The sequence below is a fragment of the Xiphias gladius genome, chromosome 22 (genome assembly GCF_016859285.1).
Source record: "Xiphias gladius isolate SHS-SW01 ecotype Sanya breed wild chromosome 22, ASM1685928v1, whole genome shotgun sequence".
In the NCBI taxonomy this organism is placed as follows: Eukaryota; Metazoa; Chordata; class Actinopteri; order Istiophoriformes; family Xiphiidae; genus Xiphias; species Xiphias gladius.
In genome coordinates this window covers 29776361-29800581 of record NC_053421.1, presented here as the reverse complement: position 1 = coordinate 29800581, position 24221 = coordinate 29776361, and the positions used below count along the sequence as shown (strand labels likewise).

Sequence of the window (24221 nt, the reverse complement as noted above, 5' to 3'; positions counted from 1 at the left end):
ATGGCAGGAGCAGCGTCGCTGACCTCAACCTGAGCGGTGTTTTGGCCTTGGTGGCGGTGGGTGTATTGACACCAGCGCTGCGTATTGACGGAGACGATTGATCTGATATAAATGGAAGACTCCTGAAACTGGAGACGTGGTTGGAGAGAAGAGGTCCCACTCTGTCGGAGTTGCTGGAACTACGGTCCACTCTGATAGTTCCCTCATACAAGATCTTTGGGTCAGGCCGAAGCGTCCTGCCAACTGTCGGACGGACTGAGATGAAAGGTGGTCCGGATGAACTCTGGGGGATGCGCTGACTTTTCCTCTAGCGCCACCATCAGGTTGATATTTGAATGTGTCCCACACTTTGGTTTATGATCAAACACCTGCAGAACTAGCGGCGTTCCCGTCTTGTATTTGTTGTCATTGTGGGCACCATAGCGCCGAAGCCCCTTTCTATGGAGACAATAGCTATCAACTCTACCTCCTACCTCGTAGATGGACGGAGCTATTGTGGCGATTTCATCAGGTGGGGTTTTATTCTCCACCTGCTGGTTCAGCACCAGATCACTGGAAGAAGAATGAGATGAAGACTGTCTCTGAGATGATGTTTGATCAAGAGCATCTTCTCTGCAAAAGAGCGAAATGTTTGCGAAGTGAATCAGAGAAAGACCAGAAACAAAACCTCTCCTTTCTCTCGCCGGTTTCCAGAGAAACGGTCACGGAGGCAAACTGTTGTCTCCAGCCGTCGCTTCATCATCTCCTCCTCCTCCTGCGCCGGTACTCACGTACAGTACTTGAGTAAATGTACTTAGTTACTCTCCCCCACCGGGGACACGACACACCAAGCGATGCCAGTAGTCAGCAGCATATCATGTCCGTGATAATGAGTAAATGTCTGCGGTATCTGAGAGAAGAAGAGTGATGCTGGTTTTCAGAGAGGCTTTTAGCCCTCCCCCCTCCTCCCCCCTGACCTCGGACCACAGCAAGAGGAAGCTGTGGTGAGTCTTCCTGAGTGTTTCTTCACAGTCTGGGTCTATTCAGCGCCGAGCGTCGATGTGCCTATCGCTCTAGATTCGACAACAAGGAGGAACAGATTATATTCTGTTATTTTATAACTGTCATCCATCTACTGTATCACCCCTCCATCCTCACCCTCATCCTTCATGGCTCCATCGGTCGTCCTTCTCCTCCTCGGCCTGCTGAGCTCAGTCGGTTCTCTGCCTCCTCCGCGGACCTCCTTCCTCCTCAGTAAGTCCAAAAAACATTTCTAATTGATTATCAATTAGTTCTGATCATTTTCTGCTTCTAGTGGGACGAATTATGAATCTAAGGATGCTGATCAATGAGCAAGTGTCTCTTTTTTTATTGGAAATTGATTTACTATTGTTTAAAATGTGAAATGTTAATCTGTACTTTTATGAGTGAGATATTCACATTATTCTTATTAAGGCCAAACTACTTCAATTTTTCGGTTCAGTTTTTTTTATATAGCAGCCAAATCATGACAGAGGTCACCTCAGGGCACTCGTCATGTGGAGCAGGTCTAGACCAGGACTCTGATTTACAGAGTTAGATTTACAGAGACCCAACATTCCCCCAATGAGCAAGAACTGGGTGACAGTGGCAAGAAAACCTCCCTTTAACAGGTAGAAACCTTGAACAGAACCTGGGTCGTGGTGGGAGGAGGGGTGGGGTAGAGAGGGAGAGAGAGGGAGGGAGAGGGTGAAGGGGGGTATAGCACAGTAGACGTATAACATAAAGATGTGTAACAATAATGAGAGTAATAATAATAACTAATGATCATCATAATAACTGAAGCAGTGGGTGTTGAGCAGGATCATGGGGCAGTAGGTGCCATTGGTCTTTTTTCAGGTTTTTTTTTGGAACTAACATTTATTTTTATTATCAATGAATCATTTGGTCTCTAAAATGTCAGAAAACGACAACATGTTTGTCTCCATTTCCTGGAGCCGAAGCTGAAGAGTCCAGGTGTCTTGATTTTCAGACAAATGGTCCAAAATTGAACAAGTTTCTGTTTAATATAATAGAAAATTAAGAAAAAAAACTGAAAATGTTCACATTAGAGGAGCTGGAACAAGTGAATTTATGATTTTTTTTTTTTTGCTTAAAAAATGACTAATCAATTATCAAAGTATTTGCTGATGAATTTTCTTTCGATCAATTAACTGATGAATCGACTGGTTCAGCTCAACATTGTTTCCCGTGTTGGAAAAATAAGCTCGTTGTTGTTGCGTCACTTATTTCCCCATTTATCAGTGAAAAGGGGTGAACAGCCCCAGACCTGAGTCTCACTGCGCTGAAGTTTCACCCGCCACCAAACACTGATGTGGTGTGTTGGAGAAAACAGACAGCCCAACACGCTGCGGCTGTTCAGGGTGTTTGTAAATATAACGTGTCGCCTTGGCAGGTGTGACGCATACAGGATGTTAGACTCCGCACCTGCTTCCTCGTTTTCAGACTCTGAATCTGAATTAGCTTCATTGCCCAAGTGTGTGCACACACAAGGAATTAGACTCTTTGGTTTCTAGTCACTGTAGCTCACTAACGACAGAGCATGAACATGTAACTGCAGGGGACAAAACAGATGTGTACGTTCAGTTACAACAGAGCAATGAGTCCTGGGACAAATACTGAGTGAGACTCGGGACGTGCGTGGGCGTCGTTTCCCCACTCGGGGCTCGTCTTATTGTGTGTACAGACCCCTCCGGCCAAGAGCCTTTAAAATATCATTTAAACTCTCTTCTGTCAGCCACTGAGCTTCAACTGTAGGATAATGATCGATAACAGCAGCAGCATCACAGATAAAATATTGATTAGTGGAGCTTCAGAGCTTCAGACCGTCCTGGGGCCAGGAGTGGAAATGGCTGAGGGCGGAGGACTTTTACGTTTGGGTGCTACGGTGCAGCCGGCGCAGCTCGGCAGGGTCAGTTTGCTTTTGTGTCCTGTTGCCACGTCACCAGTCACGACAACAGCCGCTCAGTGTGAGATGAGAACCGTGACTCTGCGTCACCCTGGTCACAGACCTTCATTCGTGGCTGTGGTGAGACCGGTAGGGAGAAGGGAATCTGCTCTGCCGGCATATCCGCCACAGAAACGGACTCTGACGAGGACCGAGCGTCTGCTGAAACGTGCAGGTGCCGGTGTCGTGATACCAGGCCGTCTTTGTTCAGAACTTCTAGGAATATGAACGTAATTCAAAGTTTCAAGGTTCAGCTTTGTGTCATTCTGGGATCTCACGATGAAATGCACATGTGTGCCCCCCCCCTTCTTTAAATTAGAACAGAACAAAACAATACGACAGAATGGCAGACATAACTAGGACGGCACTCAGTAGAGCGCAGACATCCACCGAGGCTAACGTCGAGCAACACACACCAGAGTTCAGACAAAACAATTCCAATTCATGGTAAATGCTGCAGATCTGCGCCAAAACGCAACGGGTTCTTCCCGGGCCCACGTCCCATCCCTGCACCAGGTTCAGTGCGGATCGGCTCAGTACGTTTTGCGTTATCCTGCTGACAAATGCACAAATGACCCAACAACAAGGGCTTGGATGATTGGACCCGTGGACGAGGACACATCTTTTCCTCTTTGAATTACCACACAATTTAAAAACTCTTCTATCAGACACTGAGCTTCAACTGTAGAATAATGATCAGTAACAGCAGCAGCAGCTGCAGGCAGGCGGTGCTTTGCTCCTTTGCCTCTATACGTGCATGTAGCAGAGTCACGGCCATTTGTTGGTACCTACTTCTGCCCGGGACAGTTGAAAAATGTCTTTATGACTGTCCTGTCTTTCCCCTGATTTGTCCTAAAATAGATAAATAAAGGCCCATAGCTTTTATCCTCGGTAACATTTTGTGTTTCTGTGCTTTGTATTGATTTGTGTTCTTCTCGCACTAATAACAGTTTGTCCCGGAGACTCGTTGGTCTTTTAACTCGCCAGTTTTCTAACTCTCACACATTCATACGTCCTGTCAGCGCCACACACAGCACAAAGGAACTTCCTGTCTCATTAAATTCCAACCTTATAAACAGCATCAGATCTGCAAACGAAGATAAAACTGTGTCTACAGTGAACTTTTCATTCAGATACGAACACAGTTTCTCTGCAGCTCCGACCCACATCCGCTCTAAATCTGAACCCACACAGTCTGCGTCAACCTCAGAAACAGGAAGAGGTGCTGTCTGTGCGCCGGTCAGCTGACTACAGAAGCAGAAGATGCGTTGCTGTTATTATCTTTCGCTCTCTGCTCTCTCACCCGCTTTGTAGCCTCACGTTGGTTTAGCTTTAGCTCTGTCACAAGACAACAAACCGGGTCTTTGTTAAGTCCTGGTCCAAGTAAAGTTTGATGTGAGAAACACCAAATGATATATAAAGAACTTCCTGTTTGTTTACATGCTGGGAACAGGTGCATGATGGGAAGCCTGCGGGCTCCTGAGACCACTGAGAAACAGCAGCTTTGTATGTGGGTCTGGTTTGTCTCAGGCTGGAAGACTGCAGCCTGTCCCTGCTCACTGGGCAAACTGAGAAGTAACTAAGTACATTTACTCCAGTACTGTGCTTAAGTGCATTTTTAAGGTACATGTACTGAGTGTTTCCGTTTTATTCTTCTTTCTACTTTTACTCCACCACATTTCAGTGAGAAATATTGTACTTTTCACTTCCCTCCATGTATTTTACAACTCAAGTTACTATTTAATCTGCAGATTATTATTCTGCACAGAAACACATATGATATAAAATCCATTGTTCAGGATTAAACCAGTGGTCTCCGACCTTTGTGGCTTGTGACTTCTTACATGTCTCTGAGCTGTTACCAGTTTCAACAAAGAGACATTTCCCCTCAAACCTTCTCACGTTCGTTCATTTCAGTAACTGTTCAAAGAGATAGGATTTACATTCATTAGAAAAAAAGTTAGAGAAAGGTTTTTAAAAAAGGAACATAAATTTGTCCAGAAACGGAATCCAGATCAGTGGATCAGATCTGTGTTGAATCACCTGACGACCCCTCAGGTTCACCTGGTGACCCTCTGGAGGGGCCCAACCCCCGGGTTGGGAACCAGTGGACTAAACTCTCTCCCTGTCTGTGACGTAGCTAAAAGCAGCTCCACCTGGAGCAGCTCCAGCAGTAAAACGCTGCTGAAGCCTCGATGCATTTACAGTCTAATATAATACAATGTGTGATGATATGGTCTGAATTTACTGCATCATGAGTACTTTTACTTTTGAGGCAAAAAAAATTTAAATTTACAAGTAAAATTTCAAGAGCAGAGTTACATTCTCTCGTAGTGTGGACTTAGAGTGGTCATTTCTTATTTCCTGAAGTCCGTGTACAAGTAAAGAGTTCTATGAAACCATGTCTCTGTAGACGTTTTGGCCCGTTAGCTCAGAGAGCTTCAGGTTCCCTCTTCAATACCTTTTTATGGAACGAAGAGGTGTAGAAATGCCAGGGGGAAGTAGAGGCAACAGTAGAGAGAAGCTCCAGAAGCTGTTGTGACAGACGGGCGCTACCCGGTCGTTTCACATGGACGAGACCAGATCACCCTGTAGTGTGACCTCCAGTTCATGACCCTTTCACTGAATCGATCAAATCAGAGAGAACCAGTATGACCTGACGAGGATATGCACGTTTAAAAAGAACCAAGGCCAATAGCATAGTTAAAGGTTCAGTCTGTTAATGGAAGAGTTGAAGTGAGGGGTTAAACTCATGTAGCACTCTGCAAAATCAGAAACAGGATGAGCTGCAGCTTCAGCCCACAGCCTGTCAGTGTGGAAATCTTCCACGTTGTGAGTTCTATCTTTTCGCTGAACTGTTTGTGTCAGGACTTACAGACTAAAATCCCTTCCATCGTCCAGGTCTGGATTCAGAGCCGGGGCCTTCGCTGACGCCGTGAATTTGTTTCTGAACGTTCTAACTTTGCTTTTTTTTTTAACTCCGTGCTCCTCACTGAGACCTCTTTGTTGTTGTGCTTGTGTCCAGACTCTGCAGGCAGACCTCTGGTCCACTTCAGCCTCCCCGACGTCCACAACACCACCACACTGTTGCTAAGTGACGACGGCTCCACCCTGTACGTAGGGGCGCGAGACGCCGTCCTCTCATTGGACGTCAGTCAGAGTGATGCCATCGTCCTGAAGAGGAAGGTGAGCCGAGTCAGGTTTAGTTCAGCACCCAGACATGAAACCAGAGATGCAGAGGATAAACATGGAGGCCACTCAGTTGGAGCCGCCTGAGACCTGAATCTCAAAGTGTGCGAGGCCGGATTAACCTGCTGCTGCGGCTGGAACGAGTTTCTGGGGCCAACAAACGTTATTTGTGAAACTCATAGCAAACATTTCTCACACCGTCCAAGTCCCCTGATCCACGCAACACTGATCTCTTTCAATTTCCACTGAAAAACTTAGTATGAAAAATCCAGTTCAGTTTTCTGAAAGGTAAATTTTGTTCGTCAGTTCGATGTCAAACTTGGGAATGAAAAGTGACTCAGCAGCGTGTCTGTCTGTCTCTTGTGCAGGTATCGTGGAGTCCATCTGAGACTGAGATACAAGACTGTCAAGTTAAAGGGAAGAACCCAACGGTAACTATGAACAAACCTCCATCCTCATCGATTTATTTCATGATTTGTGTCTTGTCTGCTAAGCTAAATGTTGCTACTGAGTTTTGATCCCACTGGCGTCGAGGCCTTAGGATCTTCATGTCAGCTGATTGGTCATTTGATCCAAGACTTTGATCCACAGTGAAATATCTCAACATCTCCTTTTTAGATTTCCTCCAGCACCACTCTCAGGACAAAGTCTATTGTTTTGGTTCCGCTGCCGTCGAGGCTCCAGGAGCAGCTAAATCCTCAGGATCTAGCTGCTCCTGGCTGCTTAGCGATGAGGACTGTAGCCTCTAGGGGAAGCGAGCAGCAGGTTTTAACGCTGCTTACATGTTGTTGTATACTTGTCTGCGTACTCTGAGCCTGGAGGATTAAAAAAGGCGTCTGTTGTGGAAGGGATGGAGGTCAAGGCAGCCATTAAAGCCCTCACCAGTACAGATTAGTTATAGTACAGAATTTTATAAATGTTTCCAGGACGTGCTGTCTCCAGCTCTGACCTCATTATACAAGGATGTTATAGCCACTCAGTCCAGGCCGAGTAGTATGAGCAGAGCTGTTACTAAAACCAGGTAAAGACCATTCACAAAAGGGCAATCTCCGTCCTCTCAGCTTGTTAAATAATGATTGTAGAGTTTTCTCTTCATTGAATAAATAAACGTCGACACTTGAGCGTCTGGGCTGACCAACGCCTAACCGGTATCACGCTCTTCAACCAGGATTTTCAAGTTAACCTTTAGGCAGATGATATCTTAGGGACATTGTCCACATCATCAGCAGGTAGCTGGACATGTGTGGAGCAGATTGTCTCTGAAAATAACAAACATGTTTCCGCAGCTTCCCTCTGGTATCAGCCTGAACGTGATTAGCGCACGAAAAACCCTTTAATTCTGTGTTCGTGCGAAGTGGTTAAAGCGTTACATAAATGTCTCAAGATCAGTGCTTTATCCGCGTCCTCTCCTCCCGTACGGAAGGACCCATTATTTACGTCTGGTTGTAAACCTCTGTCCAATGACATTGGGCAAAATAAAAACATTGCTGAGCTGGGTCTGTTACTAAAGGATGGAGATATAACAAACACAGATACATTTTGGTTTAAATAATTCAAACTATTTGCAGCTGAAATCTATTCTGCACCATCACACACTTTAAACATCACTCTTAAAGAAACTATTGATATTCAATTAAGGGATGCAGCCGCTGGCGGAGGAGCTGTCTCCGGACTAGATTATTGTGCCATTCTTTTTTTGATTGTAATGCATCTGTAGAAGCACAATGGGAGAAAGATCTGGATGTACCTCTCCCACAGATCAGTGGGAAGCTAAACAGAGTCGTCCAAACTACCTCTCGAACCGTGTGAGGTATCAGGTTATCAAAATGAGGATTCTGTTCAGGTCGTATATCATCCCACGCAAACTGAAGGAAACGAGCCCTAATGTTCAGGTATGTCCTGGCATGGCTGCGGGGGGACTGGTGCTGCCCAGAGGTGAGAGGATTCTGGGTAAATATGAAAGATTTTTCGTGGTCTACACGGACCAACCTCAAAAGACTGATTAGGCTTTCTCTCAGTGAAACGGACGGTACTTCTTCATTGGAAGGTGTTTCAATACAGACAGCTGGCTTAAAGATCATTTGGATTTGGTGTCTATGGAGCAAACAGCATCAGTTCTTCAAGATCTGGGCAGTGGCCTGACAGGCTCTTTGAGTCCAACCATGCAGGCTCTGAACAACAGGCCGTGATGGCCGTTGTATAGACACGTTTGTGTAGAGCGCCCTGAGTAGATTTGTGGGTACACAGAGTTTTTTTATCACTACACAAGAGTCTTGATGGTTGTAAACATGCTTTCACATGGCTGTGGGATAAGTGTCCTGCACTCTCTGTCCTGAGCCCGGTCCCGTTGGGGGGAAGCTGGTCGACTGACCTGTTGTTGTGTAGCCGGTCAGGTGCTTAGCGCCTGCTCCACAGAATCGGTTTGTTTTTGTGTTCTCTTTGTGTTTTGGGTGTTGAATCCTGCCCGGTCAGTGTTTCTGTATATTGTCTTTGATGAATAAATAAATACGAAAAATATCATTTGAAACAAAAAAACGTGTATCTATTGGGGGGTAGATCAGAGCCAGATCAGCCCCGGCCTTCACCAGAATATGATCACTGAGAACTTCTGATTTAGTAAAACGTACACACAACTATACGTAGTGACTCAGGAGGAGGTTTTCGTCTCATCTCGGAGACATGTTCTGTTGGTTTCTCTTCAGCACTTCGCTTCATAACTGTTGTGCTTTGTTCGGAGACTGCGTCAAATGCTGACACACTGGCCCCACTGTTAATGGGAAATACAATGGGAACCCGAAAGCCCCATAAAATGTCATTTACTCTAAAACACTGTCAAGAGCTGGACAATGATAGTCGCTCTTCTGTCTGTCCGCAGGTCGACTGTCCAAACTTCGTCCATGTGTTGCAGCCGATAAACTCCACCCATCTCTACGCCTGTGGCAGCTACGCCTACAGCCCCCATGATGCCTACATCGTAAGTCCACACAGACACTGAATTTAAGGATAATTCAGCTTTATCAAAATCCTGGTCTTATTTGTGGTTTCGTCCATCATTTCTCAGCTTTTAACAGGGTCAATATGATGTTATTATTACTGACAGAAATGATGGGTAACACTATGAAACAAAACTATGAAAGTGAGACCCAAGTTGAAACAAATCAAAATTTTGGTTGAAGATACATTTTGTCCAGGTCAGACATGATTTAATTGTGGTGATTCAACAGTTCAGCTTCTGTTCATCTCCCTCAGGACACTGAGAGCTTCTCCATGGTCCAACATGGCAGTGCTAAAGGTCGCTGTCCGTTCAGCCCCTTCCAGAGGAACACCGCCATCTCCATCGGTCAGTCTGCTGAGTTACAGCTGTGGTGATCACATTATGGAAGTTTATTACACACAAAGCTTCTGAACTAAAACAAATGAACCTAGACTTGCAAGCAAGTATAATGACGTCCAAGCATCCCGAAGAAAATGTGTGTACTTGCTGTGGGCACCGATGCTGGTTGGCGCGATTTTTGGATGAATCTTTCAATAATGTGAAAACTCTTTGACCTTAAACTGTTGGATGGGTTATGCACCGATCAGCCACAACATTACAACCAGTTACCGATACGCACACAGTTGGATACATAAGTATTTGGACAGTAACCCAGTTTAATCATTTTGCCTCTGTGCACCACCACAGTGGATTTGAAAAAAAAACCATCAGGATGTGATTGAAGTTCAGACTTTCAGCTTTAAGGGTAGTTCCCCCCTTGACTCTCTAAACAGCCTCAGTTCTTTGAGGCCTGGATTCCACCTGATGTTGGAAACCTTCCCCTGAGATTCTGGTCCATGTGGAAGTGAATGCATCACATCATTTTCTGCAGATTTGTCAGCTGCACATTCAAGCTGCCAGTCTCCTGTTCTGCCACACCCCAGAGGTGTTCTACCGGATCCAGATCTGGTGACTGGGGAAGCCACTGAAGTTCACTGAACTCATTGTCATGTTCATGAAACCAGTGTGACACATCTCCTGCTTTGTGACATGGAGCATCTTCCTTTTGCAAGTAGCCTTTAGAAGATGGTAAACCTAGGCCATAGAGGGAAGCACATGGTCAGCAACAATCCTCAGACAGGCTGTGACGTTCAGACCATGACTGGTTGGTATTAAGGCCCAAAGTGGAGCCAAGAAAACATTCCCCATACGGGTACACAACCACCAGCCTGGACTGTTGACACAAGGCAGGTTGGGTCCATGGATTCATCCAGATTCTGACCCAACCACCTGCTGCCTCAACACAAATCCAGATTCATCAGACCAGGCTATGTTTTTCTAGTCTTTAACTGTCCAGTTTTGGGGAGCCTGTGCCCACTGCTGCTCCCATAGCCTCTTTTTGTCAGCTCCAACCTGTTTGACCGTTCTCCTCTGACCTCACTCATCCACATGAACTGATGCTCACTGGATGTTTTTGTTTTTTACACCAATGTGAACATTAGCTGAAGCCCCTGACCTTTATCTGCAGGATGTAATGGACTGAACTGCTGCCGCATGATTGGCTGATTGGATAGCTGCATGGATAAGCAGGTGTACAGGTGTAATAAAGTGCTCAGTGAGTGTATGTGGCATAAACAGTTTTTGAGTTGAAAAAAAAAAGCAGGGGACAACAGTGTGAGTCTACAGGTCGAGACCTGAATCTACGTCTTTGGTCAGCACCTTGTTAAATTCCTGAAACCAGAGTTGAGTTTGTCAGTGACACATTCTGATCCACATTTGTTTTGAAAAACAATCCTCAGCTGTTGTTTTTATCTGTGTGCAGACGGCGAGCTGTTCACCGCCACGACGACCGACTTCAGAGGAGTCAAACCACAGATTTCTCGACACTTCAGCAAACACAAACGTCCCGATGTCAGCCAGGACTTGTCCGTCAGTTTACTGGAGGGTGAGTGAAACACGATCAGTGCCGACACAAGTAACTAAACAGAATATGAGCTGATGACAAGATTCATGCGTGACTGACCGCGATCCAGTGATCTAGCCAGTAAAAACACACCTGAGTTCAGTGTCCCAGAATCCCTGTGTGTTTAAAAGTCTCCGGCAGCAGCAGAAATAAACAGAGAGTGAGAAGAAAATGTTGTGGTGGATCACGAACAAAGAGAAGAAAAGAGTAGAATAAAACTACACCACTGTGTCAAAGAGATGTAGGAATCTGCAGAAAGAAATCTTCTACTTTTCACCTGAATTTCAGACTGCTGGGGTGTTAGCAGGAGCTCTCATTGTTTTTACTCGGGGGCTTGGAAAGACAGTATGTGACGACCCTGACTATGTCAGGTTCAGGTAGGTTTACCACAAGTCTGTTACATGGACCCATGAGGACCTCTACACGGAGGTCCTAAACCTTACCAGTGTCAACCGCTGGCTGGGGTTGCTCGTCCAGAGCCTGAGGCTAAAGCTGAGTGGAGGAGATGTCAGGTTCAGCTGATGACAGTCACTATATTCTCTGTGGAGAAGAGTGACTCAGCTGATTTTCTGGCTTTTGCACTTGGTGCAGCAGCTGCTACCAAAGCAGAACAAAATACAGTCAGTTGTCAGTTTATGAAGTCCACCTAGCAAGGACTAATGAAGTCTAATACGACAGCCCTGCAATAAAACCTCTTTTCATGAAGGTTATCAGTTTTACATTACATCCCATTCCTACTGTACATTCATTCAGCTGATCATTCTCGGTGGGTCCATCACTACAACTCATTGTCATTTAATACACTGTTGTTGTAAAAATATCCATTATAGCCACTTCAACATAGCCTGACAAAGTCTGACAGAGTCCAGATATCAGATGTTCACCGACAGCATATTTCATACGTTTTCCACCAAAAGATCTGATCTGGCAGAAAATGTTTAGACACTGTCAGAGTAGACAGGTTCAGGAAAGACGGCGTGAGAAAAGGTCCACGGTGACTAGAAACTGAATATGACTCCAGGCTCAGGCCTGAGGACGACTCCCACCAGTTTGTTTTTGTTAACAGTCTTAACCGCTAAGTAACAACCGCTGTTGTTGATTAAAAAAAACAAAAAAACCCATAAAAACCTCATTATCATATACTTCATAAACATCCGTGTCACATCACATACTGTCAACCAGACCATACTGCAGCGAGGTTTGCAGTGAGAACTTCCCCAATGATTCATTTCCTCTTCTCTCAAAGAAAACCCTCTAAAGGCCATACTTGTGTTTTTACATGTTTTTGATCTACGTCTGCAAATCCTGCATACTGTACATTCTTGCTCAGGACTTGGTATCGATAACTGTCAAGTTACAAATGTCTGGTCCTGATTTGAAAAGCCTGCGGTATGATCTGGAAAATGATCAGGAAGAAGGATTTGTGGTCAGCAGGGTACAGCATGCAACCCCTCGGATGCAGTCCTCCTGAGTTTTCCTCACTCAGCTCAAAACTATACGTGCTCTCAGTTCTCTTTTCCCCACATTCAGACCGAATGGCACAGCACCCTGAGTTTCCTCTTCTGTCATCACTTCCTGTATTTCAGAGCCAACGTTTGTGAGCTCATCATCGGACCCGGCAGAGAGGAAACTCTACTTCTTCTTTAGTGAAGTTGGGAAAGAGTTCAGCTTCGTGGACGAGCTGCAAATCGCCCGGGTTGCCCAAGTCTGCAAGGTGACTGTAAACAAAGAGAGGAGCTCCTGACGGCACCACGTGATGATTAATATACAGCAGTAACACTGGATTTCATTCATCAGGGTCTCTGTCAGCTGCGTCAGAGCTGCTCTTCCTGGGGTCCAATCAAACACCACGTTAACAGACAGCATCGATTCAAATTCCCCCATAACACCAACTGAACACAGACAGAAACGATAACAAACATTAAAATTAACATCAACCATTCAACACATAGCTTCGTTAATCGATCACTTATAACATTACTTATTGTCTCACACTAAACAACATCCAATAATAAACTCAACATAACGATTATTCCAGCAGATCAACAGGTAAGTGCACTGGCTGTAATGCACCTCACATTATATCTACATAAAATGAGGAGATAGGGAGGAAGACTGTTTCAGGAGATGCTGTTCTAGGAGACACTACAAGTCCTGTGACACCACGGCCGTATTTTTCAATGCACTTGTTCAGTTTTGGCAACATAAATGTACCTAGTATGGAAATCATGGTTATCTGAACTAACGTTAAGTTGTGACTTTAAACGTGTCCTTTGCTTTGAGCCAAGAAAAACTTTTATACATGTCGGTATCTGCAGTTTCTTAATCTGAGTGTTAAGAAACTGTAGACTAATCATATGATCATATGACCGCATGACGCCGTACATGTAGGGATACACACCTGGAGCACCTCCTGATCACTGAGAGACTCCTTTCCATCTCCTTCACCATCATGTCAACGGGATTTGACCCTGATCGCTTACAGTCCAGCTTGAAGTTTGATTTGTTGAACTTGTTCAGTGGTTACGTCCTTCACGTGCAGCTAAACTGAACTTATCTCTCTGTGCTGGTTTTACAGGATGACGTCGGTGGACAGAGGATTCTGCAGAAGAAGTGGACGTCCTTTGCCAAAGCCACCCTGCTCTGTCAGTCTCCGAAACAGCTTCCCTTCAATGTTCTCCAGGATGTGTTCATCCTCCAGCCACCAGAGGGCAGCGACGCCTCAGAAACCCTGTTCTACGGCGTCTTCACCTCTCAGTGGTAGGAGAACAAGAAAACGGGTCATTCGTGAGCTTAAGAAGCCAAACTTCCATCTGGCAAAGCTAACGGAGATCTGAGATAATCAAGCACTTGAGTTACACAACAGAGTGCCAAACGCCAGTCAGGACTGCTGCATCTGGAGGCGTTTTTAGAACCAATTAAATGGCTGCTTCAGGATTCCCAAACTCTGCTTTAGCCACCTTTTTGCCACCCCAACAACAGGACCTCATGATGTTTGGGTTGGTCCGTCCTTCCGTCCAACCCCTTGTTCCGAACATGAACAAGATGTTTAGGTTTTTATTGTTCTGGTGTATAAATGGAGGGTTTGATCCGATGTCGTTAATCAGCAGAATTCATCCTCTGGGGACAGGGATATGCGTTGGCTTTGAGATACTCGCTAACAAAGTGATGGACCGACCAGCGAACCAACATCTCCAACTTTAAGCCAAGTTGGTTTATACAACCACGAATTTGTCATAAAGGGTTTTAAAATCACCAATATTCTTAGACGCTTGATTCGTAAGAAGTACATTGTAGAATGTAGAATTACAATATATCAAGAAAATAAAGTACATAAAGTATAATATTAAGTAAATATTACCTGTGGTAAGTTAGAGTTTCTGGTGAAGTTTTCTGTGAAAAATGTTGAAAACAAGGGAAACAAGTCCACGATATACCACATCGGAGATAAACTAGTAAATCAAACGGCATCTGTTTTTGCATTGTTGCATTAGTATCGGTAGCAACAGCAGCAGTCCCGTCAAATCTTCATGGGCTGGCTCCTTCTTATATTGTTGAATTGCTGTTCTCCCATCTGTCAGAGCCTCAGGGCTTCAGGCAGGTTCTGCTCTGGTTGTTCCTAAGTCACAGCTCAAGAATGAAGGGCATCGGGCTTTTGCGGTCAGGGCCCTTCAGGTCTGTTCTGCTGGTTCGAATGTTTCATCTGTTGCGTTTGTTCATTTTTGCCCTTTTTTTTAATAATATTCTAGTTTGGGTTATTTTACTCTGTTTCATTCTCTCTGCTTTTAGTGGCCTGATTTTATATAATTTTATTGTGCTGAATTGTTTGATCTTGATCTTCCCGTGTAAAGCATTTCGTAGCTCTGTCTTAAAAAGTACTTTATAAGTTATAATTGTTACTATTATTAGTGATAGTAGTGTATTTTTCTGGTCTCTTTCAGGTCCTCAGGTCCAGAGTCTGCAGTTTGTGTCTTTAAGCTGCAGGACATCAGGAAAGCGTTCACTGAGAGCTACAGGACCTTCGACATGCAGACCCACCAGTTGAGTCTGCTGCTGGGAAAACACTCCTACCTGGGAAAGGTGAGGAGGTCACTTTCTCACAATGCAGAATAAATGACCGAAGATATCCGGCCGTGTTGCACCAATACACTTAAATCAGGTTATTTCAGGTTTAACTTTTAACTAAGAATCTAAGCATCTGTTTTTCCAAAAATTAAATCCCTGACAATCTTTAAAAAACTCAGAAGTTCGTTCAACAACACCTGCTGCTGTTCTGAAGGTGTTTCCAGAATCCTCAAAGACTCCTCTGGCCACCTGGATAAAAAAAATCCAATTCGGCTCCATGATAATGATCAATTTTCAGCCTCTAATGCTTTTCCTATTTCAAACAAAAGTGGCATCTGGAATTTACACATCTACTTGCTATTCTTGTGCAACAGACGAAAATTACAAACACATCATTGCGTATGAAAAGATAAAATAATGGAAAATAGCATTAATACAGATAAAAATATCTGATTATAAAACTTTTGAATTGGTTCATGATTTACAATTTGAGCAAGGAGGTAAATGTTGTTAAACAATTTACATTTTTCAATGATCATCTGGGATATATCTTAAAAAAACTGATGCAGAGCTCCAGCGACTCCAGTTTAAGGTACATGAGCGACACCAACTGGGACATGTTGTCTAACACTGAGGTCATTCCCTCGGGTACATTTCATAGCCTTTTACATGCTTAAACGACTCATCTCACATTAACATGTTACTAAGACACATTATTTCTTACATTAACCCCCCACACACACACACTTGTGACGTTAAAAAAAAGACTTTTAAAGACTTGAAAACCAGTTATTATGGGGGAAAAAGGGGAATGGCGAACCTCAGGGTTTGTTTCTAGGCCCGGGTTTGTTCTCACTCTTTTTCACTGATCCTCTTTTATTTAAAATACTGATTTAACACTGTCACTACATGTTGCTGTATCACTCTCCCTTCATGTTCTCCTGACAGTGTGGACTGGACAATGCTTCAGATTCTGAATTAACAGAGGTGAAGAGGAGTTTCCTGACCAGCAGTGGTGTAAAACCAGTCACAGACGGTCCGTTTGTTGTTTCTTCAGGGCAACAATACAGTCGAGTGGCTGCGATGAGGACGGAGGCGGCCAATGGCAAACAGTATACCGTCCTTTTCCTTCTTACAGGTGTGATGTCGTACATTACACAGCACCGATGATACTGATGATAAGAGTTTTAACCTCGAAACTAACAGGCCTGAAAGAGGTTGTTATTTTGCTACCATGTCAGATGGAAATCTGTATTCTGTATTAGACATTGTTCATCATCTCTCTCTCTGATGTCCAGAGTCTGGATTCCTGCACAAAGTGGTTTTGTTCGATCAGGGTGCTCGAGTCATTGAGGAGATTCAGGTCTTCACACAACCTCAGCTGGTCAAAAACATCGTACTCTCCTCCACCAAGGTAAACCTTAAACCTTCTGGTACGCGTCAGGTTGAAATATTTTACAAAACAGTCCCAATTAATGACTGATCAGGCTGCAGGGGAGTCAGGCAGCTTGAGACTGTCTAAGGTGCCTACCTAGCACTTAAAGTTCTTTAACTATGGTTGGTTTATTTGACAATATCTACCGTTACATGATGTAGATTTTTCAAAAGCAAAGCGATTTTGCCGTACTATTTGTACTGAGACACGTATCCCTTTGAGTTCATTGTGATCAGTGTTGAAAATCAATGATCAGGACTGATATATGGCAATATTCGAAGCTGTGGCCCTAATATTACACGAAACTAATTTGTGATCTAACAAGGATAAACTTTATTTACATGGCACCTTTCGTATAAAAAGTGCTGAACTAAATAAAAAAGAAAAGAGCAGACAGTTGAAACAATTTTTAAAGATATAAGATAAGAAAACACACTTTATTGATCCACCGAGGGAAATGAGGTGTTACAGCACCACAAGAAGAAACAGGCCCTGTACAGTGGGTACAACGGACAGAGCAAGCACGAGATCAAAAATATAAAAATGAAATTTTTCAAGATACGTTTAAACGTCAAATGCCGGATTGAAGAGACAATCAAGCTTCCCAGTCTAATTTTCAGCTCTAGGTTATTACGCTGTGGTTCAGTGGATACCCAGAGTCACCCTGTGGTAACACCTGGTCCACACAGGTCGCGTAGCTACAGCCGCGGCACGCAGAACCTGTTCAGTTACAGGGCTGCTGTCAGTCAGAGGAGGTTCGAGTCTAATACACAGTCAGTGCGGGTCAGAACATAAAAGCTCCTGACGCCCGAAAAGATGCTTCAGTTCACAGTTGGACATGAGACAGATGACTGGAAAACATGGCTGAGATCTGTCCGTTCAGGTTGTTGTAAGAAGGTCTCGGGGCTCGTTTAGCAAGCACAAGCTCACGCAGATAAGAAATAGTGGCAGCAGCACATTTCACAAGTGATTTTCGTGGACAAGTTTTAGATGAATTAACAAGTATAGCATCTGTTTTAACTGGTGAAACATACCAAAATGAGTGCGAGGACATAATCTCGTGTTGCAAATTGCAGCTTGCATGTTGTTAATCTGGTGAAACAGGTACTTGGGTTCAGAAAGTCTTCCACATGGCAATTTATCAGAGATATACGAGGACATGAAACGATGTTCTGAAAGGTGCTTTGTTAGATCTACAAGATCAGGGCCCAATTCCGAAAAGCTTCTCACGACTAAGCTGATCTTACCTGCCTGACAAAGATCCTCTTGGCCTCCAGATGCCTTTGGGAAAGGATCAATTGTCAAATATGTTTGAGTAAAATCTTTGAATGTAAATGAAGATTATTTGATCATCGGTTAATACTGTAGGTCTGTACTGCAGAGCACATGTCACAGTATTTTTCTGGTCCCGTAGGGAGTACTTTATGTGGGGACCTCTGAGGGTGTGACCGCTGTACCCGTGGCCAGCTGCTCGAGCTACAGAACCTGCGGCCAGTGTGTTCTGGCCAGAGATCCTCTCTGTGGATGGAGTCCGACCAGGAGGGTCTGCACCGGTCTGGACAGCAGTCCCGATACCATGTACGTGAAAGTTACCTTTATCATACTCTAAAAACATTAAAACACATTAGTAGGTAATTTAGCCCCAGATTCAGTTGTCAGGAGTTGTTTTTCTTCAAAGAAGTTCAGATGGATTATTCAACTTGTTCCCTTTAGGGCTGTAGCCACTATTGAGGAAACTCGGGTCATGTGCTCTATGTTTTGGGAATTGTGTTCAACATACAAATACATTTATGCACTTTTTAAGAAATGTGTCTGGGAATTATCAAATAGTGTAAAGGTAAAGATACTGGTTTGTCATGTTTAAAAAAAAAAACCAAAAACATTTATCCATCCACATCCATAAAAACCACACGCAGGATTCATGGCACCAGCGTTTCTGAAGTCCTGGCTAGAGCCTGGGTTCCCTGTGCAGTTCCCTCTAGGAACAGTCCAGAAATGATTCTTGGTATCTTGAAACAATTTCGAACCAGTCAGATCTTGCTATCAGACCCTTTATCAGTGTGAGACCTGGCAGAAGTGTTCTGGTAATTTGGTTGGTTGATTTCGGTTGCTCATATCAACATCACTTTCTATCCCCTTTTTTTTTTTTTTTTTTAAATTTTAAAATTTTTGGTGTCTTTGTGTTTGGTTTTACAAACATTCATTTCCATCTCGAGCATCCGGTGGATTGAGCATTGTAAGTCTGAGTCCGCTCAGTGCCAGACGACATTTAAGTTTCAGCTATTCTCTGGTGTTCAGGAGCTATAATCCTAAACTGTGAGCAACCACATCTGCCGTTCCTCCAGGAAATGTCGCAGCGGCAGCTGCAGCTTTCCAGCTCTCACACGCATTTTCTTCAGGAAATGCATCCTCTACTTTTAGATGATATTTGACTTTCAAATGATATTGAAACTAGTTGTAGTTAGAGCAGGTGAAATGAGCATCATCCAACTGGCAGATTTTTTTTTTTTTACTTTTTTAAAGGAAAGATTTAAGTCAGTGGTTGGAAACTAAACGGGGGTGATTGATGATCACATGAGGATTTTTTTGGCTTCTGATACTAATTAGTGCAGCAGCAGCAGCAGTTGTAATTTCAGCTGCAGTAGTCTGATTACCAAGAGCTATAGCCCTTGTAACAGCACATCAGTAGTAATAGCAGTAGCACCTAAATCAGTAGCGTTATTGGCAGTGCACAGGCTGCGTTTAGACCAAGTGTGATGGAACTGCTGAAAGGCCAAACCTGCCATCAGCAGCACAAGTAAAGGATAATCCACGACCAACCAGGTGGATATCAAAAAATAACAAACTCTGGTAGCACAGACACAATGAGGGCAGTCATAGTTTCTAATAACCGTACAGTTCATCGGGACATATCACTCTGTCACAAAATCCAGTATTATTTCTTAATATTTTTGGCCGAAATGGTCTTAAAATGTACAGTCTGTCTTGTAAGCTTGGGCTGAACATTACTTTACTACTCCAGTGAGGGGGGGCTTTAGCTGGGTACCAACGGAAACCAGCACCCTTCCACCAGTGACGATGTCAGAAAATGCCACAAAACCTATCTGCGGTCTATAGGGTTTATTAACACTTTTTAAGTATCAGGTATTTATATCAAATTACAGGAGCAAAGTAAGTGATGAAAGAAACTGACTAATTTTGTTTTGCTCATATAAAGTGTAAAAGCTTTTATCTTGAATCCATAGATCTTTAAATTGTGTTTAGATGGAGCAGAGACAGGATTGCATTTCATACCCGGTGCTGTAATAAATCACAAATGTATCTCAAGTGAGTCTTTGTAATAAATAAATAGCATAATCAGCCCTGTGTGGTGACTGACAGGCTGTCGGTTTGACTCCTCAGGGTTCAAGACCTGGAGAACGGCAATGTGGAAGAGGCATGTCCGCCAGAAACTAGGACCAGACTGAACACAGGTAACACCTTCCTCAGTAAAGACAATAAATCTGTGGACAGAAGTGAAGCATCTTCAGTTATTTTAGAAACATATTACTCAACGTTTTGAAGATTTGACCTGTAGGCTTCGTATTTTCCTTTACCTCCCATCCTCCTCTGTCTGGTAAAAAGACCAGTGTACAGCCATGCTAGCAGCTCTGTGAGGCTGCACTTGGGCACAGTGCTGAGGATGATGGGAATGTCATTAGTTACGCAGGCATTGCAGGTAAAGTTTGGGACACATTAAAGTGTTGACCCGATGATGGCGCTAGATGAAAAGACAGAGGATCAGCAGAGTTACTACGGTTCATCCTGAGGGGAACGTGAACGCCTGAACCACGTTTCGTCACAATCAATCCAACAGTTGGCGTGAGATTTCAACAAAAAACAAAAATGTGATCCTCACGGTGGCGTTAGAGGAAAAGTCAGGAGATCATCGTAATCTTTAGGATTCGTTGCCTGGGCCAAAGCTGGAATACCAACTGGGCAGAGCCCCAGACCCCCAGAGAACTCGAACCTCCAGGGGCTTCAAAAGCCCTAGGTTCAGTGTGTCAGATGCTTCTTTGTAATTTGATTACTTACTAAATCAAGCTCTCATGATGCATTTTCCTAAATTAAGCTGTGTTTCATCAAATCACCTAAATCCCATGTCAAGGTAGTATTCCAGTATAATAGTGCTCCTTGGTTTCTGTGCCAAAATATAATGAAGCTGCAGTCTACACTGTGCTGTGTGCACCGTGCTTGATGGGAACCTGGAGACAAAGGGGTCCCAACAACAAGTTTTTGGCCCAGGGTCCCCAACAGGGTAATCTAGCCAAATACTCAGCATCATCACGTCCTCTCTCTGGTATTTACTCTAAATTATTTCTGTCCTACAGAAGTCAGTGTTCATTTGAACGAGGCAGTGAAGCTTCAGTGTCTGAAACCTTCCAACCTGGCCACTCTGACCTGGACCTCCCCTAAATACAAAAACCTGTCTGAGAAACTCTTCTTCCAATCATGTGACAGCAGCCTCAGCTTTTTCGCCACCGCCGCCACCTTCGGGACCTACCGCTGCGAGGCAGAGGAAGACGGGTACAAGGAAGTAGTCATGAGCTATACTGTCCAACAGGTGGCTTCTCCACGCTCCATGAGCCCCAAGCCAAATGTCGACGAGTCTTACAAGGACATTGCGACGGAGGAGCCACTGACTCCTATGATTCAGCCTGCAGAAGACCCAGGGGACCACCTGATAGAGGACAAAGGTGATAAATTCACAACCAGTTTTAAAGACGAGACCATCTCCAAAAATGAAGATTCTGAGTTGAAGGACAACTTTCAAGACAACGGTTTGAACTTGACTGTGACCTCCAGAAAAGAGACCCAGTCCTGGAAGGAGCGGGTCGATGTCACTTGTAAAGAGAAGAGTTACTACAGTGAGCTGGTTGTTGTTTCCCTCCTGCTGGCGATCTGCATCTGCATCCTGGCACTCGGAGGGGTCTACCTGTCGCGCCAGAGTAAAACTCAAGTCAAAATTAATCCTCTGGTCAGTCCGGACGCTGGTCCTGAACTCAAGGTGGTGGACTGACAGTGTTTCAGTTAAAGAGGCCTTAACTCAGATTTTGATGGTTTAGCTCAAACATTTGCCTCGAGGAGCTTGTCTCGTGGTCCCACATCGAAACGCACATAATCCGCTCGTTAACCGTCTTACCTAAAGTCCGATGTTTCAGAGGGAAATCAGTTTCATGGCAGAGGTAGCCCCAGTTTTTGTCTCTCATCTATAGCATTACATTCAAAGTTACAGTGGTGACCCTCTGCCTCTCAGAAATATAAGTACTTGCCGATCTTATGAGATTTTTAGAGATTTTAAGATTTTTAACCAGTTAACCAAGGTGCGACTCTGTTCCAGGTAACTGGTCACCTCCCTTCCAGTGGTTTAGGAAACTAGCCAACTAGCAGGGGGAGTATTTTTTCACTCAGATAGTCAGAAGAGTCTTTGGGGAAACTGGAAATACCTTCAAAACACCAGTAAGTGTTGTTAAACCACTTTAAAGGTGGGTTAAAGGTTAACAGGGTAATTGTTTCTCTGAAAAAATGATTGTTACAACTTTGACTCGAAGGTAATGTTAATAAATGAGAGGCACAGAATTGGGCCATAACAAAGACAGGTTGTGTTTAGCCTAGCTTAGTACAAAGACTGGAAACGGGGAAAACTGCTAGCCTAGCTCCATCGATAGTGCAGAAAAAATACACCTGCCAACAACTCTGAAGTACTCGATAGCACTTCATTTTATGCTAACCGACAGTATGGTAACCATCTGTATAGAGTTAGCTCAGACTCAGCGTTTTAAAATTCTGTCTTTACTGAGACTTCAGGCATCCTGACGTCCTTGGAGTTTAAGATGCTGACCATGTCTTCGCAGTGTCCCTGGTTCAAGTTCCATCAGGAACCTCTGTTGCATTTCATCCACATATTTCCCCCCTGGATATTGTCCTCTGTCTAAAAAATGGAAACAATCCCCCCAGAAGTACTTAAAAGCAGATACTTCAAACCTGCTGGAAATGACTTCATATTCAGCAGATTATTTTTTCGTTTTTTCAACTTGTGGTGGAGCTAGGCTAACAGTTTCCCCCAACTTCCAGTCTTTGTGCTAAGCTAGGCCTGAACTCGATATTAAATCAATTTGGTGAAAAGCTAACAACAGAAAACTAGAACTAGATTTATATTTCTTAGAGTTTCGCTTTTGGCAGTGAAAGAAGTGGAGACCTTTTGATGAAGCTGTCTGCTACTAGGTTTAAATTCACTGGAGTTTCTGGGTCCTTTTAGTTCCTTACATTTCTTCAGTTTCTTGTTCCCTAAACTTGCATTAGGAGGTTCTTTGGCTTTACAGTATTACTTCACTGCCAAAGATCATTTCACTTCTGTGGTGAGAGAGACCGAATTAAAACTTCACTGTCTCTTTCCTGAACCAAAACTGGATCATTAACTGGTCAATGCAGACAACTGCTCCGGGGCCCAAGACCCCCACAGGCCCCAAGGCCCCAGGTTCACTTTTTACGACTGGTCGGAGCCACTAAAGGAACCACTAAAGGGCAACATCAGCTAAGATTGGCTCTTAATCGCTTGTTCCTGTCGCCTGGTCCTGTAGGGGGGCAGTGTGTCAAAGTTTTAATTATTCTTTAGTTTCGAGACCTTTATTATTTTAGTGTGTATCGTGCTCATGTGCATGTATTTCTAAATACAGCTGTGTTTTGTGGAAAGTAATTACCAAACAGAAAAACCTCCTTTGAAGTATTATTATCCAAGCTTAAGAATGTAAGGCTGCAGCTAACGATTGTTTTCATTATGTATTTATTGGTCTGACCATTATTTCCTCATTAATTTATAATTAATTAACCATTAGGGTAAAATATTTTATACAATAGTTAAAAAAAAACCCCCCAAAAAAACACTTTCTTTTTAGACAAATACAAAATAAACAATGAATTAATTATCAAATTTTCAAATTAATTCTCTGTCAACCAACGAATTGATGAACTGACTAATCATTGCAGCTCTAGAGTACTGGGTGGTGAGTGTGAGTATGAAATAATAACGCTGCCACATACAGACGAGGGTCAAACAGATATTTGCCCCCGGCCTGGTCTTCTGTGTTTAAATGAGACAGCAGGGGTTGTTGCTGTGTTGTAAAAAACACAGACCTGCTACTTCTGGGGGTTTTGATATGTTCAGATTTCTTTAAGAAAAGATTGAGCACATCGTTCTCCCCGTCACGCTCTGAAAGCACAGCGGCAGCAGCCACCATGACAGGAACAAATCTGCTCTTGGTTTGCTCCTTTTAACCAGATCCTTTTCATGTTGTAACATCTTATCATTGCATTTTATTGCTGTTACTAGATGGAAAAGTATTTCATTTTTTAAAGCAAACATTGGTGTTTTATTATCACAGGAAGCTTCTGTGCGTCGCTAGGACGAGAAGTGACACTGTGGCCTTTTTGCGATAATGTGAAACATGTCTTGTTACTACGTGAGAAAGATTTTGTAAAAACCAGAAAATTTCCTCGTTTTGTTCGGATACGTCATATTTTAGGAGGCTATGTTTGGGGCTTTTTTTTTTTTAAGCAGAAGTGACATGTTGGACTCGTTGTGCATAGAATC

At 43.7% G+C, this 24221-nt stretch overlaps 1 protein-coding gene across 1 annotated transcript; it reads left to right on the top strand.

Annotated features, from left to right (window-relative positions):
• The first annotated feature begins 1015 nt into the window (after positions 1-1015).
• Positions 1016-23499, top strand: LOC120783930 (semaphorin-4A). The gene is made up of 14 exons (XM_040117339.1): positions 1016-1233; positions 5991-6151; positions 6523-6585; positions 9030-9128; positions 9404-9494; positions 10951-11073; positions 12678-12805; positions 13670-13851; positions 15033-15171; positions 16105-16294; positions 16455-16570; positions 18006-18169; positions 19994-20064; positions 20962-23499. Exons 1-14 carry the CDS (start codon positions 1149-1151, stop codon positions 21648-21650), a joined length of 2301 nt encoding a protein of 766 aa, XP_039973273.1. The 5' UTR covers positions 1016-1148; the 3' UTR covers positions 21651-23499.
• Positions 23500-24221: the final 722 nt, after the last annotated feature.

Excerpts from the sequence above, each read along its gene's own strand:
- LOC120783930 (XM_040117339.1), top strand. The coding sequence starts at position 1,149 with ATGGCTCCATCGGTCGTCCTTCTCCTCCTCGGCCTGCTGAGCTCAGTC. Across the intron at positions 15,172-16,104 it reads AACACTCCTACCTGGGAAAG|TGTGGACTGGACAATGCTTC; the intron begins GTGAGGAGGTCA and ends TTCTCCTGACAG. Across the intron at positions 16,295-16,454 it reads CGTCCTTTTCCTTCTTACAG|AGTCTGGATTCCTGCACAAA; the intron begins GTGTGATGTCGT and ends TCTGATGTCCAG.